General features: G+C 29.3%; 1 protein-coding gene and 1 pseudogene across 1 annotated transcript; one reads left to right on the top strand and one right to left on the bottom strand.

Annotated features, from left to right (window-relative positions):
* Positions 1 to 5778: 5778 nt before the first annotated feature.
* On the top strand, positions 5779 to 10537 carry LOC107919440 (TIP41-like protein; annotated as a pseudogene).
* Positions 9723 to 11290, bottom strand: LOC107918522 (zinc finger protein 4). Its single transcript, XM_016848096.2, has one exon. The coding sequence runs from the start codon at positions 10431 to 10433 to the stop codon at positions 9849 to 9851; it is 585 nt and encodes a 194-aa protein (XP_016703585.1). The 5' UTR covers positions 10434 to 11290; the 3' UTR covers positions 9723 to 9848.
* Positions 11291 to 20063: the final 8773 nt, after the last annotated feature.

Genomic DNA, 20063 nt, shown 5'->3' with positions numbered 1-20063 from the left:
TAAACAATTTGACTTTTAAAAAGGTTAATGGCCAAATTTAACTCAAAAAAGAATAATGACTAAATTGACCAATGATATAAACATTGAGGGCTAAATTTATCATTATGCCTATGTTTTTTCTGTGAATTACTTTTTTACACATATTTAATAATCTAAAAATAACCACGTGATAGAATTTTCCCATAAAAATGTGGATAATGATAAATAGATAAGGAACAATTTATTGCTTAATGGAGAATATTTTTAATTTATTTTATTTTTTTAGCATTATATTGTCCTTTAAAAACATTACCTTTAAAATTTGATGTGAAATATTACAAAATAAGAATAATAAAAAAATCATAATTTAAAATTTATATTTATCAAACAGTCTAATTATTAACTTTAAGTAATATACCAAATAGATTTTATTAACTTTAAATTCAATGTTACCACTTAATCTTTTTTTAGTTTATTAAACAACACCGTATTCTTTTTGTAATTTAATCATTTCTAGTCCTCTGCTTTTTGAAATGTGTATTTTTAGTCCTAAGACTAACTTTTTGTACAAATTGATATGTAATACACTTTCTCCCTTCTTTTTTTTCATTTGTAAATGTGCAAAATATTGTCCAATTATACAAGATACCAAATTCCGCATAAACATATAACACAAGGACCTTATGTGAAATTTAACCTTAATTGATTAGTTTATTTTAGAGGTGAAATTAGGGGATAGGCAAGGCAGTGTGGCATTTGAAAAAATACATAATTTTAGTTTTGATCAATTAATTTAGCACTTAACCGTCCATTAGTTATATATTCTAATTAATAATTCTATGCATTTTAGGTTAGATTCGAGGGAGGTGATATGCAATAGTAACAATTTGAAGATTAAATATAATATTAATTAAAAATCCTCTAATTTTGTATATCTTTAGTGAAATTTTAGATTTCAATTATCTTTTTTTATATAATATGTAGAATTATTTATAGTCCATTCTCAACTCATAAATACGAGGATAATGCGCTTCAGCGCACTTAAACTCACGTTTACCTGCATTGGCAATGCCAATAAAACTAAGACTCGATCGATGATGATAAGAAATTATTAAAAAAACAAATCTTAGTTATTGTTTAATCATGTTTAGATTTGAGTCATATTATCAAATTCCTAATGCTGTAATTAAGAGATTAAATATTAAGAAAAAATCAGGTCGGTCGGTCGGTTCTTAATATTTCAGTCAAACTCATAGATTCCAAACAAAACCAAAATTCCAATTTCCCACCGACTCAGTGTTTTGTTCCTAAAAAATATATAAGCATGCACATGATATTATCATTTATCAAATCTTTTTTTTCTTTCTAATTTTATATTTGTATTATTTGTGGGTTTTTTTTTGGGGGGCACTTGACTTAGGGGAAGTACAACTCTCAAGTCTCAACTGGCATTGACTCAAAAATGGTAAATTGGCTATATAGTCCCTTCACAATTTATTAACTTACAAGTCAATATGATTGTAAAATTATGTTTCGGCATCCCCAGAAATATATTCTTCATTTTTAACCTCTTTAAACGATTTTCTAACTTTGCTCTTGATTTGGATAAGGAATTTTTTGTCTCGGGCCGCTCAAACCCAATATATATATTTTAAAAATTATCGTAAAGTATTTTTGTTTAACTTTAATTATAGAAAAAAAAATATTAATGTAAAATTTATTTGTTAAAGAACTAATATGTTATTGGTTTAATGACAAGGCTTCATACAAGTTTCAAGTTTGTTTGCTTCAGGTTCATGATTTGAATCCTATGTGTGAAAACTCTTCCCCCTTTCCTTTTCTAATAGCTTACAAATTATATATTTTTAATATTTTATTTTTTTAAATAGTAAAATGGGTCATTTAGATAAATCGAATCGAGGTTGAGTTTAAACTAAAAAAAAAATTTAGAAACGGATTTTGATTTAGTGCACGAATACTTTTACTCACGAGATATTTGTTAATTTTATTAAGAAAATATTAATCCTATTAATTGCGAGTGCCAAATCTAAATATGATATTTTACTCAAAAATATAATATATGTATCTAATACTAAGTAAGGTCGAATCCACATAGATCAATGATGAGTTTATTTCTTTAGTAAAATAAGTAATTAAAAATTAAAGGGTATTTTTTAAATTAAAAAATTTATTAGAAACATAATAAATAAAACTTAGAGAAAACAATATTATGGAATCTAGTTAAAAGCAACAGAATCTCACTTTTAATTATTAATGCAAAAGTGAATCTTAATATTTACTAATAAATTAGTTATTGTTATCGACGAAGTGCATGATAATTAATCTTTCCTTATTTTTTCGATAACTAAGATTTTAAGAGGAAATTTGTTGAAATTATTTTTCTCGTTAACAAATAACTTTAAAATGAAGTGTCTAGGATTCAATTTATTAATAACATTAAAAATTATAGAGACCCTATTTTAGTTAACAAACACACATAAGTATGATTCATTCAGGCCATGTCATATACCCATATACACGAATTGCATATCTAACTTATACTCAGTCATGATATTTGTCATAAGTTTTAGTTCAACAAACTTGAATATTTGTTAAGCAACCTCTATCGGCGAATATTTTGTAGTTAAAACAAACGATACGTAAAAATTAATTTGACTACAAAAAGAGTTTGGTTGAGGCAAATTTTTGAAGTGGCTTGCTAAGTGCCAGCTGAAAGTGGTCGCTTACATCAACCCAACGATACTCCAACAACTTGTCATATTTGGAGTTTTTAATTTATTGAAACAAAATCTTCGAGCTTTGAATTGTGTTGACATTTTGGATGTATGGGAAGTTGAACTTTGAAGACCGATCCATTTAAAGCAACTATCCTTGGAGGTTGAATTGGTTCTGATCAAATAATTAAACCCCTTAGATTGTGGAGAACAGATCGGGATCACATTAAAGACTTATTTGAAGAATCAATCTGCATTAGTTCACTTTATATTGGTATTTATTAGTATATTTCTTTTACTCTTTTAGTTGTTATCAAGGGGTTGGATTGTAATCGATCTCGAGTATGTTAGAAAGTCTTGATAACTTCTACATATCAAGAGGTCTATATAGGTTTTGTATGAGAGCATAGTGAGCACTTTATTGTTCATTGAGGAACGTATATTGTGAGTCCAAGTTGTGAGTAATTAAATTGATTGTGTTTACAATCTAAGTTTCTAGGAAAATAATTTAGAGGTGAGTGTTCTAGTCTTTAGATATAAAAGTGAGGTTTCTATACTTAGAGAGTGATAGAGTAAATTAATTATGTTTACGACCACGATTTTTTTTTAATTTAAAATTGTACCCTTTGTTTTATGTACATGTCAGGTCTCTGACTTGAAGCATTGGTAGTGTGCAAAATTGTTGGCATCGAGCGAACCCACGACAACAGAATCCTTAATACTTATATTTAAGCCCTTGACGAGTCAACTGAGCACCAATTCAATTGGAAAATTACTAAAATGTCATTCTATGTACAAAGTAGGTTATATTATTATGTTTAAATTAATAAAAACTCAATTATGATATTTAAATACATGACGATGACCTTTAAACATTTAATTTTACTATTTCAACCAAAACATTACTTAATTTCTAATCAATACAGATATATTTATTATATCATTTTTTCATCCACATCGTGACTATATCATAATATAGTATAGTTTATATTACTTTATTGTCAATTTGATTTCAATCCATTGTGAGACCAAGGCATTACTTTTTAATTAGGGATAGTAGCAGGTCAAATATTCGTATTATTGTAAGATTCAAATCAAACATGCAACTCTATTTTAAATTTAATATCAAATTTGTGCATTATTATATAAAATAAAATTCAATTTAATTAAATCACTAATAAAATATCCGAATAGAAAAGTCAGGGATGAAGTTAAAAATTTATTTAGTAGAGTCTAGATAAATTTATAAAATTTTAAGGGTTCAAATCTAAACAAAAGTAGTTAAATAGGTTTAGCTTTAATTACTGCTTTTTAGAGGATTTTTCATTAATCAGAAGGTTAAAACAAACTTAATTAGTTAACTAATTACTATGAGGGTTAAAAAGGACTTTGCTCACCTTCTAACTTCATCCCTGAGAGAAGATAACAATACCAAATTCTAAACCTTGAGAGTTTCAATCATTGCTATAGAGCAATGTTAGCATATTATAATAGATATTTGATCTTTAGATGGTGGGAATTTTTTTATAGGGCCGAAATTAAATTGTAATTTTTACGATAGTAGAAATGTATTTTTTAAAAGGATTAAATTAAATTTTTATTTTTTTAGGGGGCAAAGTGTAATTTTACCTTTAACAATTTAAAATTTTAAAAATTTTAAATGGCCAATTAGGGGGAGTCGGGGCCCCTGCTAGCCCCCCTAGATTCGCCCATGCTCATGATGTGGAAAAATTCTAAATTTAAGCTTACATTTGTAGTAAAACAATTGCTCGTATGTGTTATTGTTGGAAGGGACCGTCAAAAATCCTGAACATGAATTATAAAACAGACATGATTTTAGTTAATATGATCGGATTAAGTTGAACATATTCTCATCACAACTAGATTATGAGTTGAAAATTGAAAACCTCGAAGAAACTTACAACAATATAGACCCATGAATATGAATTTGGTAGTGCATATTTATTTACTCAGCATATGCGAATGAGGTTTTGGTTTTATAATAAAGTTGAGGTATTAGGAACTTTTGAAATTTTATATTCGAGTCATATCATATGTTAATATGTAGGTTCTTTACTAAATTTGCTTTAATTAGTTAGTCTAAGACGAGTTAGTTGTTGAGTTAATTATTTAATTCAAGCTATTCATCGAGGTGATAGTTACCTTAAATGTTTATGGCATAACACGAAATATCAAAATTTATATATAACATAAAATATTTAAACATAATTATGATATTAAAAAATTACACATTAATAGGTAGTAGTTAGCATTTGATTGAGGAAAAAAATTCTGAATTAGTTGAGTTAATAAGTCTTATTTTGTCAATCAAATTTGATTTAAAAATTTAACAAATCCAATCAAATGAAATGAAATTTGAATATAATTATATAAAGATAAATGTATTTGAGTTAAAATAATATGATAAAAGTAATTCCTATAAAATATTTTTATGTTACTTGGGAGTCACAAATCATTGTAACACGAGGTATACAATTATAAATTGATTCATCTGGACCGACATGAATGAAATATTCGAATATTTTTGGAATTGAATTTCGACCCGAGTCATGAATACTTTTGTTTGTTACATATATGCAATTTTCTTGCAAAGATTTGTTTATCATAGACCTGATCATGGGTTAGGCCAAATTGATACATAATTTAGGCCTAAGCTTGGCTCGAAGAATGGGCCTAAAATTTTGCCCAAGCTTGACCCATATTAAAAATGCTAAACCCGAGCCCAATCCAATTGTAATAATATTTTTAGATTTTTTATATGAAAAAATTTTAAAAATATAATACATATAGGCATGTAATTTGGGCCAGACCGGACTCAAGATAAAAATTCTACTCAAAGCCCGGCTCATTTAGAAAATGAGCATTATTTTTTTCTTTAAACCCATTTTTCGGGTCTATAGTTTTGCCCAAACTCTCACACTTTTTGGGTGGGCCTAACCGATGATAGGTCTAGTTTATCAATGATCCATTGGGCTTTGGTTTCAAATGATCTGAATGGGCTTTACAAATTCATTTTGGGTTTTGGCGCCCAAATGGGATCCGAGCCGGTGAAATAGAGGAGAAAAAAAGCGTCGAAAATTCGTAAAATCGGCGAACAATGGAAGTGGAAGTAGACGAGGAAGAACTAAAATCGGTGGGAGCCGAGTTTTTGTTTTTCCGTGGACGGGAGATCGAGTCTCGTAACCGCTTGATTCTCAACTTATTGGCTCTCCAACAATGGGAACAAAGACTCCAAACTTCGCCACTTTACCGGAAATGATATTCGGTGAAAGTTGTTTGGTTCTCTTAAAGACGTCGCAAGCGGCAACGATATTCGTCGCAAGCGGTTGGAAGCATGAAGGTTTGCCTCCTGTTGAAGTTCCCTCTGCTGCTCAATGGAAATTCAGAAGGTAAAAAGAAATGTCGATTATTTTATTTAACGTTTTTGGTTATTTAAATTCAGTTTTACGATCATTTAGTTTGATTTTATTTTACTTTTGAATATTAAACTAAAAGTGAAGCAAAATTGATTGTTTGGATGTTTCAGTAAACCGTTCCAGCAGGTGATATTGGACTATGACTGTGGAAGTGACATGGTTGAGCTTGATTCGAACAAGGTATATTTTCTTTTAAAGGAGCTGCTAGAATTAGGCTTTTGTTCTATGTCATGCATTAGCAATTTTTGTTTGAGAATTTAGAGACTAGGAAATTTTGCAAAGGTTTATTTTTGTGTCCTAGGATATTTAGGATAGTGATTGATGATGATTTTGTTGTCATTTTAAATTGCAATCAGAACCCAAGGGAAGAAATTTCAGAGGGGAGCTCAGGCCTCCATTGGGAGGATTGCACACTGCGGCTTGATGTTGCTGCACTCACATGAAAAGAACCAATTCTTTTCTGTGATGAGGTCAGCGTCTTAAACTATAAACATGGTATGAAAGACGATACATTGTATTTTGTATGCTTTTCTTAACATTCTTAAGTTTGCATTTAGGGAAGTATTCATGTTTATTACGCAGGTAGTTTTGTATGAAGATGAATTGACTGATAATTAGGTGTCACTTCTAACCGTGAAAGTGATAACTTAGACAAGTTTTGGTTTTTTACAATGGGTATAATCTTGGAAAGGTTAGAATGGAAGGCAGCTGATTGCATTATTTTCTTTTGTCTAAATAGTCATGCCAAGTTCTTGGTTTCTTTTACAATTTTGGGTAAGTGGGTGACTACAAAATGCTTTTGATTATGCAAATCTATGTGGTTGACATTTTCTTAACCATCTCTTCATTTTTTCCCCTCTGTATCCTGGAAGAAATGCTAATTTCAGGTTCATCTGGTTGCTTGAAAAACTCTTAATACATAAGCCACTGCACTCTTTTTCTCTCCTGAATTGATTTCCCCTTTCAGCCACTTACTCAGTTTTTCTAATTACTTTTGGTTGATGGAGTGCTACTTAGATTGTGGGGCACCCGCATCCATTGTGTTTTTGATGGGAGTGCACATCCTGCCATTCTTCGAGAAAGATGTTGGAAGGAAGGCACATATCAATCTTTATCTACTGTAAGTATATAATCATTGACTTCCTCTCTGGTTTTTCGTGTTTGCCTATGCCACACTAGCATGTTCACTTTTATATGTGTTTACTTGGGAATATTAACTGTCATACTTGTTAATTTCCTTGTAAGTTAAAGTGACAAATCTTATTTCCTTGTTACTGCAACTTTAAAATGTACCATTTCAAGTAGCTACTCTCCCCTTCTCCTTTTGGTGTGATTGGGGGTCAAAAAGTATACCCTTAAATTTAATCTCAAGTTGAAATTCTATTCCTCGAGAGGCTGTGTGAATGCATACATATATTTTAATGTTTGATTGTTTTCTCAATATATCATGAATTGATAGGTTATTAGATACATTGTCACATTATTTCCAGCTTGGCATTTTGTCTATCAAGGAATTCCTCTAAATTTTGGACATTGAACCTTATTTGGATATATAATGAACTAAAGCAGGTTTTCTTGATTGATCTTGTGACATTAATGTTTTGCTTTGCGATGCTATTCTAACTATGTAGCAGAAAGGTTATCCTACTGATTCTGCTGCATATGGTGATCCAAGCATCAGCAGCCAAAGGCTTCCTGTCATCGTGTATCTGACCCAAAAGCTTTTGTTCCCTGGTAACTTGTAGACTTTAAATTGCCTTGTGCAACAAATTCAAATTATTTGTATAATGTGGTCATTGTGAATTTTGATCCAAAAGGGTCGATTCCTTGGGCAAAAAATCAGAGTTAAAATCATTTCATGTACCTTTACCAAACTTTTTTTTAAAAATGTAATTTTGGATATAAACATAGTAAGAATTCTCCATCTCATATTGGTTTACAGTGCCTTAGTTTCATATTAGTTTCATAGTAAGAATTCTCCATCTCATTTTGGTTTACAGTGCCTTAGTTTCATCTTTTCTTTCATAAACAAATGCAAAGACTGAAGAGAAATTAATCAAAGGAGCTTTTGGAAATGGTGGTCAGATTCGTACATTAGAGCATAGCTCATTGCTTCAGGTGTGTTGCTAAACATAGCTCAACTTGTACTAAAAATGCTTTCTATACTTGATTGATAAATTGAATTTATATATTCTAACCAGAAAAAAATATTAAACGTGAAAAAGTTGGTTGATAAACAACAGGGTATGTTCAAAGTTAAAAACTAGTGATTTTAAAAAGTAAAGCTGATTAACTAGAATAGGGATTCGAGCCTTGGTTTGTTGCTAAATTTAGGTGTAGTAGATATAAACTAGCCCACATTGGATAGCAATGGCTCCTAATATTCATTTTATTGGTATCAGAGTTAATATGTTGAGCCCTTTTCTCTTTGAGAAATTCATCTTGCTCTGAAGTACTGAGATTAAGTGCTTTGACTAGAGCCTAGCCGAAGAGACATGTAAAATGACTAATTGCTGGGAATTGTGAAATTAAGCTTTTATGTAATTAGGTAATCTTCCACTGCCTGTGCAAACAATCTGTACCGAGCAAACTCATCAAAATTTAGACTTGGAAATTGTAGGACCCCAATTATACCAGCTAGACCTGAAATTCAGGTAAAGATCTCAAATCAAGTGCTGCCAGATGTCTGGTACAAGAAGAAAATAACCTTTAAGATTTAGGAGATCAATAATAATCAGTTGCTGCTGGCAACTAGGAACAGTGTTTTCTTTGGCAAACTTCTTGTCAATAAGCTTTATTTTGTCCTGTCCGTTTTGGTGACTTACAATCAATAGGGTCAGTGTTAATACACCTATTTTTATTTGTTGTAATTTATATGTATATATTTATTTTGGTTTATAGATTCTGGATAAGGTTTTTTTTTCAGGGAAAGTGACAACGTTGATGAATGGGTTACTACAGGAAGAGCATAAGTTAGAATGATAGAACCGGATGGATTTTGGGTGGAAGATATTGGTCTATGTTTTGCTTTCTTGATACTGTTCCCTCAGCAGGCATTTAGTAATATATTTAGATGTGGCTAGCACTTCAATGTTGCTACATGGGAATTATGACTATGACCTTGCCTGCTTGTCTCTGCAGACTAGGAATGTAATTGGTTAGTCGGTAGGTTCTGTTTTTAGAGACCCCAAAAATTTTGATTGTTTCTGTTGGTTATCTCAGTTAATTGACTTAGTGAACAGCGTAATTGGATAGGGTTTAGGTAAAAATTTTATCTTATATTTATTAAATATCATGAATATTTCATTGTAGTTTTTTTTTTTTTTGAAATATAGTTAGTTAAGTCTGTTGTTTAGGTACTCATTTTATTAACAAAAAATGATGAGTTTAGCCTGTTTAAAATAAAATTCGTATCGAACTTAAGCTGAAACCATTTAGACTAAACTGATTTGGTCGAATCACATTGATTTCAATTAGTCTTTATCAGCTTTCAGATTGCCAAAAAGTTATTGTCTTGAATTTTATGGTTTGGGCTGTATCAAAATTATGATTTTGATGGCAAAAGGAAAAAGAAGAGAAAATATCTGTTTTAACGTTATGTTTACAGTAAAATACAACTGATCTCAAAAGCTATGCCAACAATAATCCGTAGTTTACAAGAGATATCTAAACTTGGACAGGAGAGTAGATAGATGGATTAGAGTCGAAGATTCAAGTCAAGCTTGGCTGGTTCTGGTGGTGGTTCGGGTGGTCGAGGATCCAAACGGAAACTGCCTGGCCACACAAAACCCATTCCGTCATCAACTGTAAACTGCACTGCATATGTATCATTAAATCTCCCTACACTTGCAGCAGCAGCAGCAGCAACAGCTCCATCTCTGCTTGATTTGTGCACAAGTGAATGTGGTCGGACACCAAGCGATCGAACAACATGATTGCTCATCGGCAAACCCATCATCATCATCATCTGCTGGGACTGGTATCTTCTGGCCGCACCTCTCTCTCGTTTGTGGGCGTTTTGGTGGCCACCCAAGGCTTGTGAACTATAAAACTTTCTCCTGCAAAAGTTGCAGGAGAAAACCTTGGAAGGAACTGATGGCCTTAACTGAGGGTCTGAGGCCGATTCGCAGTCTCCAGGTGCTGGTATTGAGTTCCCACCGAGTCTCAGGTTCAACCACTCTTCTTCTATTGCTTCAATATTGCTATCTTCGTTAACCCTTAGCTCGCTTTGTTGTTTAGTGGATCTACTTTCAGTTTCAGCTCCTTCACTTTGGAAAACCATTTTTCCCCTTTTGAAGGTGAACGAATACAAGGGATTTTCGAAATTTGGTATGGTTTGAATAGTTGGATTAAACTGGGAGAAGTGGAATAAATGGAAATTGAAAAGTATGAGGTATGATGTTTAGCCTTTTCTAACTTTATTTTCTATCACATTTCGTTTCTTAGACCCCACATTGCCTGCAATGCTTTGGGATTTTTCCCGGGGGGGTGGGGGGGGGGGACAAATGCTTATATCATCTTCACTGTTGCCACTTAACAAAGCTATAGGATTCGCCACTTTTATTATCTTTCTGCAATGAGAACACCTTTACATGGAGTCCTTTTGGAGTTGAGCATGAAATTCAGAGTTGACATATCTAATAAGTGCTAACATTCATGGTCAAAATCATCACACAATCTTCCAACGTACTGCTCATAAGTTACTGTCACATGTTAAAATTTTTAATATTATGTGCTTCTTTTTAAGCTTTTTTAACGAGATATATGCATTTATTCACTGCTAAGAGTATAGATTTATATACCGACAGTATCAAATACAGACTCATCATCATAAGCTTTGGTGACTTTCTCCGAAGCTGATTACCAGAGTTTGAAGCAGATAAGACGTATATATTCACAGAATAAAACGAACTTTTTACTTGCCAGTAAATCTACCTAATGCTTTACAATTTCACTTGCCAATCATTTCTAAATTGATTTCTTTTGTTTAAAAAAAAAGTGAAAATTGCAAAGTCTTACTGTAATAATCTTTCCTCACTGTAGTTTGGTGTTTTATGCCCTTCATGTCAAGCCAAGACATATGAAAAAGATGGCACCCACTAAGAAAAAGCTTATAGTTTCTGTGGGAAGTGAGTGATTGATATGCTGAATGTTAAATGAAAGATATGCATATATATGGAATGGAAGTGATTGTAGGTTTTAGTTTGGATTTTAACCACCTTTAGGCTTTTGGTTTATTGGTTGTCGGGGGGTGAAATGGGGCCCAGAGAGTGGCCAATAATGGTGATAAAGCAAAGACATAAGATAGGATGGTATCTTCGGGCCAATTTAGTATGTTGTTTTTCTAGGACAAGAATATCTAAGAGGAAGTCTTCATGTTGGGACTTCTTGGCTTTTCCTTTAAAACAGTAGTAGTGGTCAATTTATATGCACAGCAGGAACAAGTGCATCAAGGGCCACTTGTGCTCGGTCTTTTTTGTTATAAAAACATCAAAGGCAGGAGGGTCTTTGCTTTCTTAGCAATTACTTTTATTTCTAAATTCATCTTTAAACTTCAAAATGTTCTGATTGAGTCCTTAAAGTGTCAGTATCATATTAATAAGGTCCTTCCATTATTAGTCTAATGTTAGTTTGGGCATTAAGTGTCAGCATGAGTCAAACGTAGAGCATATTTAAAATATGTGAATTAAATTTTAAACGTGTACACTTATTGCATAGACAATTTAAATTTTATTTGTTACAAAAATTAATGTTATTAAAATTCATGTATTTTAAATATGCTTCACATTAAATTCAAGCTAACGTATGGCGCTTAAGATGATAGTTAAATTAATGTGTATTCGAAGGTGTTTGGTTTACAAAATGGAGAATTATTTCTGAATAATTGGAATGTAAAATCATTTAGAGTTTTTGGTTCACGAAATCTTATTTTATTACATTCCCCTGTATTTCAAAGATTACTTTGGGCTGGAAATGTTACATTCGTAATGGTGTTAAGATTTAGTAATAATCTTATTTTTCAACTTTGTTTTGTCTTGTTCTACAATTTAATGGATGAAAATTAAGAAACTAGTTTAGTTAAATTAAATAAGATTTATTTATTTATCATCAAAATAGGTTGGCTTTGATTATTTTAATATTTATATTTGAATTTATTGGCTTGGGTTAAACCAAATTTACCCAAGATTTTACCTTTTTAATAAATCTAGTTTCACATTTGAATTAAGAAAATGTATACTTAATCATAATTTTTTTAATTTCTTAATACAGTCAACTTTTTTAGCAAAAAATAATTTTTAAATATGTTTTGAAAGATATACGTTAATTTGCTAATTTTTTTTAAAAAAAAATTCTAAAAAATCATTGATGATGAAAAAAGTTGCATGCTAATAATTTCTAAAATTGTTTCTAACTTTACTCATATATAAAAATATATTTATAACAAGGATAAGTTAATAAAAAAGTTTTAGATAATTTTATATTTTGTCATCAAAAAACAAAATTTTATATTCCAACTTAATAAACCAAATAGAGTAATTTAATGTATTAAGTAATCTTAAATTTCAATAATTTTATTACCATAATCATCTTACATTTATTTATTCATCTATCTATCAATTATGGATAGATATCAAATTGAGAAATTGGAGAGTTATAATTACCGTCTAATTGGATTTATGGCTTGATGGAATGATGATCCATTTTCTTATTATCAATTTCTCAATTTTAGATAATTAGGTTCAACAAAATGAAATTTATCACTGGTTTTAAAAAATAATTTTTAGAAATAATAAAATTTCAATTTTACCAGTCCAAAAAAGTTTTGTAAAACATTGTAGTTTTTTTTTTTTTAAGTATTTGGACAAAATTTGAAGATTAGAGTTGTTATTACTGGGAGGGTTTTATATACCACCTTCGACCCAAAATAGTATTAAAAAAATATAGACCAAAAGTTAAAAAAAGTAAATTAGTAATCTTAATCTGTAATCTTATTTTAATTTTAAAATAATTATTAATAGATTTAAATATTTTTATTTTATTGTTATTATAATTCTAACTTAAATTTCATCTAACCTTTTTTTTTTTCCTGAAGGGATAATGATTTTATGATGCTAAACAGAATTTTAAATATTAGGCCAAAAATACAACTAATACTTATATTTAAACAAATGTTATTTTTAATTAAGTCATGAACAATTATGAAATTACAAAAATATTTATTTTTTAAAATCATAATTAAAATTATTTTTTAAAATAAATATTAATAGATTTAAATATCTTTTTATACTTTTATATCATATTTACAGAAATACTCCTTTTAAATTATAATTAATATTATTACGATGATACTTTTATATTTTAATGTTTTTATATTGAGCTAGTTTAGCATTATTGTTGCGGTTGAAAAGTGCTTTTGAAAATATCAGTTCTGAAAAATGTTGCTGAAAAATATGATTTGTTAATTTAAATTGTTTGGCATTACTGTAAAAAATTATAGTGAAAAATTAAAATTTTCATGAATGTTGGAAATTAAAAATAAATCAATTTAGATAATATTTAAATAGTTTAATATAATTATACATAAAATATACATTTTAAATAATTAATAAATTATTTATAAATTTAATTATACATGAAATAATTTAAAATTTAAAATATAATAATAAATCATATTTAAATAACTTAATATAATAATACATTACAAATAAGAATATTTTGATAATTTGTATTTCAAAACGTAAAAGTTAAAAGCAAAAAATGCTTAAACCCTAGCTTTTCGCGGTTGAGTGAAATTGAAAAAACACTTTTCCATCGCACTTTAACTTCAAAACCAAGTGTTTAACGCAATGTTAAACCGATCCCTCATCTTTACATAAAAGAAAGAAAGTTTTTGTTTTTACAACTCCACCTATATTAATTATTGAATAAATTTTAAAAAATATTATTAAGATAAAATATTTTCTTTCGGATCACAAAATTTAATAATATTTAAAAATAATAATAAATTAAAAACAACATACCAAAATATATAAACAACTCCATCTCTCTTCATTTCCCGTTAACATAAAACATCCATTTGGGCCCTCTCAATCTTCTCCGTTGATACCAAATTTTGAAAATGGGAGCTTTCATTTGTCAGCAAAGTTTTCATCCAACGATGTTTTTGGTGGTGAAGATGGAACAGTATGTCCAATGTCCTTAAGATCTCATTTTGGGTCAAAGGTACATTATTTTTCAGATGTTTTAGTTCTTACATTTGTTCTGCCATTTCTTTTTTCTTTTTTTTCTGGTTATTCACTCGAGCTTCAAAATTTGAGCTTTGATCTTTGTATGAGTTTGTTCGAGTTTTCATATGGATATGCTATCCGTCCATAGTTATGGGTTTTGTTTGGCTTTCGATGTAAACATGGTTTTAACATTGATAGTCATGGGTGTATTAACGATGTTTGAGAAATCTTTCAAATGTAAGAGTAAATCATTTTATGTTCACCTGACTAAATCATGAGAAGACAAGATTAAAAAGAAGAAGAAGAAGAAGAAAAATGGAGAACTCGGAGGAGTTTTATTACGTTTTTTCATCTTGTTTTTGCCATTTGCAGCAAAGTGTTGGGTGGTGGAAGAGATAGGTGCGGTTGCTGGAAGCAGGGAGCAAAGGAAGAAGAAGACAAAAAGAGGAAAAAAAGGGTGGAAGTAAGGGGGTGGCTTGGAAGGAAAAAATGGGTTGGGGAAGAATACCATGAACAGTAACAAATGGGTGAAAAAGTAAAAAAAAAATGATGAAATGGCATTACCAGTCAGCTACCATTGAGATTTAACGGTTAGTTGATTGAAACGATAAATTATTGTAACGACAGTGATTAAGGGTGAATTTAGATGAATGTTAAAATAATGGCGGCGTTGAGATTAAATACTGTAACGTGAGATAAAAAATAAGCTAAATGCACCGCACCGCACCGCATATTCAGAACTATCTTAAATTACCAAATATTTATGTGAGTGATTAAAATGAAAGCGGCTAAAAACTTGAATGACCAAGTAAGCAATTTACCCTATATTATATATACCCTTTATCCTTATTCATTTTCAAAATGTTTTGAGATGAAAGTGTTCCACCAAGGCAGAACACTTGATTACCCTAATTGAATTTTATATAAATTTTAATACACAATTTTAAAAAATGGATACTATTTTGGTAGCATATGGGGTTTCAATTACTAGACAACCCTTTTTAGTTTGGACATAATAAAAGCAATTTGTCTATCTCAATTAGGAGAAATGGACAGATAATCAAAGACAAAGATGTCAAATAAAGGTGTATCCCCCTTTTTTGCAACTTGCCCTTGCCCTTCATTAACATTTTAGGGGCTTTGGCATTTCATAGTTCTCTCATTTATATGGGTTGAATTTCGAATCCAGAATTTAAAAATATTAAATTTCTTATAACTCGATGTTCAAACTTAAATAAAATCTTAGGTTTTAGTTCTAAATTATTATACCCTGATGGAGTGCAATAATTTTATTTAATAACCATTAAATCAAGGATGCACATTATGAGTTTACTAAGCATTACTTGTATGTTAAAAATACATGAAGGGGATTATCTTAATTTGAGCTATTAAATTTTGATGAATTAGTAGTTGATGTATATAAAAAAAGATCTAAAATTTAATTTAATTAATTTATAAATTTATTCAAAAAAACATATATTAGGGTTTGAATTTCAATATGCTAATTGTGGTATTAGGATTTGAAGCTGACTTTTCCATTTTGAGGAAAATAAGAAGAAAACAACAAAAACCCTAAATATTAATTCAAAACCATTTGTTTTAGATCCAACAGCATTCCATCTTGAATTCTTGATGGAGGCTCTCAATTTCAATTGACATCGAGGAGGCAGTGGCGTATGTAGGGGGTTGACATGGACTCGATCCCTTATTAAAATGGAAAATTATTTATTTAAGCTCTTTAAATATTAAAAAATTTTAAATCAATAAAGGTAGAATTGTACATTGACTTCTTTAAAAATGATAAAATTTTGGTTTAATTCTTTAAAATTATAAATATATGGACTATTAAAAATTAAAATTAATTTCGAGCCCCTCAACAGAATTTTCTGGGTTCGTCCCTGATAGAGGCAATGCCATTAGAAATTATGATTCATTACCTCAACTTAACTCATACCTTATGATGGTTCATTCGATTTTGTAGGCTATTAGATTAGGTTAAGTCGGTTGGTTATCTGTTATGAATTTTTACAATTAAACTAATTAGCTTAATTTACTCCTAATATTTTAAAAAATATATATTATGGTACATAATAAATATATAAAATCATGTAAAAATAAATATAAAATTTTTTAAAGGTTGTATTCTATTTGTTATACTATGAAGGAAATAAGAGAAAAAAAATCAGTTTAAATCTCCATCATTTTTATTTTATATATATTTTTTATAATTTGCATTCTAATATAAGTATAATTTTATTTATTATTTAATACAACATTATTTTAATATATATTAATATAAATAATATATTCTATAATATTTAATAATTTTATTAAAAATTACAATTTCACATATTTTTAATAATTTCATAAAATTAAAATAATTTAAAACTTATATTACATATCATTTCTAATTTAATTTCTTTAATAATCATTTTCAATTCTCACCTCAACAATACAGCTGCATTGAAATCCAAACACATATCTCACTGCTATAATACTCGATCTCAACGATACAATAATTAATCTCACCATCACCATTATTTTTAACCGATCTCACAAATGATTTAAAGAAAGCTTTAAAATATTCGATTAATCGATTAAAATATAAGACTTGATGAATTAAATCAATCTTTTAAATCTTAATTTTTACCAAACCGACCCATTGCTCCCCGAAGAAGCTCAAGTTGGTGGAAACACAAATAGGTCCACATACAAGCTGACGAGGGAATCCACAAAATCTCTAAGGTTGCTGCTTGGGTTGCTCCTCGCAAATACGTCTGCGAAGTGGGTCATGGGCAACTAAACCTTGCTTTGGCTCATTAGAATGCACCCCATGTGCTCATATATGCAGTATCACAACTCAACACCCAATACCCACAACAATATATACTCCATTACATATGCACTCCTATTCCATGGATTCGCAGCCAATTTACACTACTCATTGAGTTTGTATCATCTATTATTTGGATTTTAATTTAATCATAAAATTATTAAATATTTATTGTTTTTTTCTTATAAAATAAAAAGTATTATTTGTTTATTTTGTTTATAAATATATTTTTATATAATTTTTTCTATCCACATCTGTGTGTCGTCTAATATCTGGGTTTTTTTATCCAAATAATATAAAAATAATTAATTACGAAAAAGGTATAGAAAATAAAATAATTACAAAAATAGGCATTTGCTACCGTGGTCTAACGGTGCCGCCTGACATATTGGCGGCACTAGACTAAAATGTGATGATCTAAAAACTATAGGGACCATGTAAATTTCTCGTTTTAATTAGGTGCTGAAAAAACACTTTAAAGGGTGTCACCTAATAGTACGACGGACACCAAAATTTAAAAGGATAAATTGCACCCTAAACTCCCCTATTTATTATTATTATTTATCCTCTTTTAACACTAAAAATAGATTGGCCTCTTATCAATTAGTCTAAAAAAATTTCTACCAAAAAGTATTTTTGTAAGTAAGCCGATTCCAATTAGAAATAAATTTTATTTATTTTTTAAAAAATATTTATAATTTTATTATTAATTTGATTTACAGACATAGTATAAAATTATAATTATAAAAACTTTAGAAAAATCTTATTATATATAAATTATAATTACTAGTTAAATTTATAGTTTTTAAATATAATGAGAGCAAAAGAAAACTATTATAAACTATTATAAAACTATTATGTCAAACATAATTTGAACAATAAAAATATTTTTTTAAATAAATAAAATTTATTTCCAGTTGGAATCGGCTTACTTACAAAAAATACTTTTTGGAAAAAAAAAATCATTTTAGACTAATTGATAAGAGGTCAATTTATTTTTGGTGTTTAGGGTGCAATTTACCCTTTTAAAATTCAAGGTTTTTTCAGCTGCGAATTAAAAAGAAAAATTTACATATAAGATCCCTAGAGTTTTTAGATCATCACATTTTAGTTTGGTGCCGCCAATATGTCAAATGACATCGTCAGAACACTATAGAAAATGCCTATGTTCGTAATTATTATGTTTTTTTTTATATATTTTTTACATTATTTGGGTAAAAAAGGGCTAATATTTTGTTATGTATATGACATATGTCAAGTCATACAGTAGTGATTATAAAACAAAAATGTTCTTATTAAAGAGCTATCAACACTATGCACCAGAGTACTACTTACAAACTAAAGGAATTAACAATCGATTACATCATTGGTTTAGTGATGAATCTTTGATTAAAATAAGATTTAGGATTCGAGCAAACACTGTGATGATAAAGTAAATGATAAATAAATTGGTGAGTTATACTATGGGAAAAGGCAATGGAAAGTAGGGGTTTTGGCCATCTTATTTATTGAATTTAACTTTTTTTTGATTTCATCGTTAAAATGAGATAAATATCAAATAAAATAATCATATTAATCTAACCCAATTCAACAGAATCTCTGTGAACAGCTGCAGACCCTCATTTCTATCAAAAGCCATCTTGACGGTGCAATCAGTTTCTATGTTATTTTCTTTAGGAATATGTTCAAATTCCTATTGACCCATTTTTAACATAAACTACTTTTTTTTTTCTTTTTTAACATAAGATTTTTAGCTTTGACTTCTTTGAAATTTTATTAATTTATCTCGTCCTTCCAACATAAAATCAATGGCTTACATTAAGTCATTGATAAGTAGTGCTTGCATAAATGCACTAGTTAAAATCTTAACTCGACTAACAAATGGATGTTTAGTGAAATGTTTTGCAATGTTATGGATCACAAATAAATTTGATTTTTTGACAATGAAATTGTGGTTGCATTGGTAAAATAAAGCTTTGGGGCTTCAAGTTCCATGAGAAAAATCATATGTGTACTACTTAGCTGGGTTGGGACACTTTGAGTTCTAATAATTGATTCTGAATTTAAAATAAAAAATAAAAATTAAGGTTATGGATGAAAATGAAACTCTATTAAAAGAGTATGGACTATGAATGAATTTTACCCTGGAAGGACTCTTTATGGGCCTTCCAACTGTTATAACTTAGCCAACAACAATTTATTCTTTTTTTGGGGGCCCGGCTCACTGACCAACCTAAACCCACAAATCTGGTCCATAGGTAAAGAGTTATAGGCCGGCCTGACACTAACTAAGATCGTTTTCTAATGGTCAAATTTTATAATTAGTTCCTCTGTTTTACTCAAATTTTGGATTCAGACTTTTTCTATACTTTCATTTTGATTAATTTAATCTATAATCCAAGTCTAATCATTAATCTCTGTTGGTCTTTTTTTTTTGGGTAAAATCAACAATTCTTCTTTTTTTTCCAAACGATAGCTATTAACTTCATTAAGTTTTGTTATTTCCGAAGTTTTATGTGATAAATATGTTATCACAAGTGTCAAATTATTATTTTCATATATTTCTCACAAAAAATTTGGTTAATAGATTTAACGGCAGTCGTTTACATCAAGATTAAAATTTCAAAATTCGAAACGTATAAGGACTAAAAAGTATCAAATTGAAGAACATTGACTAAATCTAAAAATTCACTCATAGTACATGACGAATAGCAAAATTTAATCAAACAAATTTAATTTCTATCATTTATTCATGACTAAGATTAATCAAATTAAAGTGTATCGACTAAATCCAAAGCTTATGCATAAGGTAGAGATTAATAGAAGGATTTGACCAAAAAATTAATGGGGG

Source organism: Gossypium hirsutum, chromosome D13, assembly GCF_007990345.1.
Source record: "Gossypium hirsutum isolate 1008001.06 chromosome D13, Gossypium_hirsutum_v2.1, whole genome shotgun sequence".
NCBI classification, from domain to species: domain Eukaryota; kingdom Viridiplantae; phylum Streptophyta; class Magnoliopsida; order Malvales; family Malvaceae; genus Gossypium; species Gossypium hirsutum.
The sequence above is the reverse complement of the archived record's forward strand: the minus strand, read 5'-3'. Positions and strand labels throughout refer to the sequence as shown.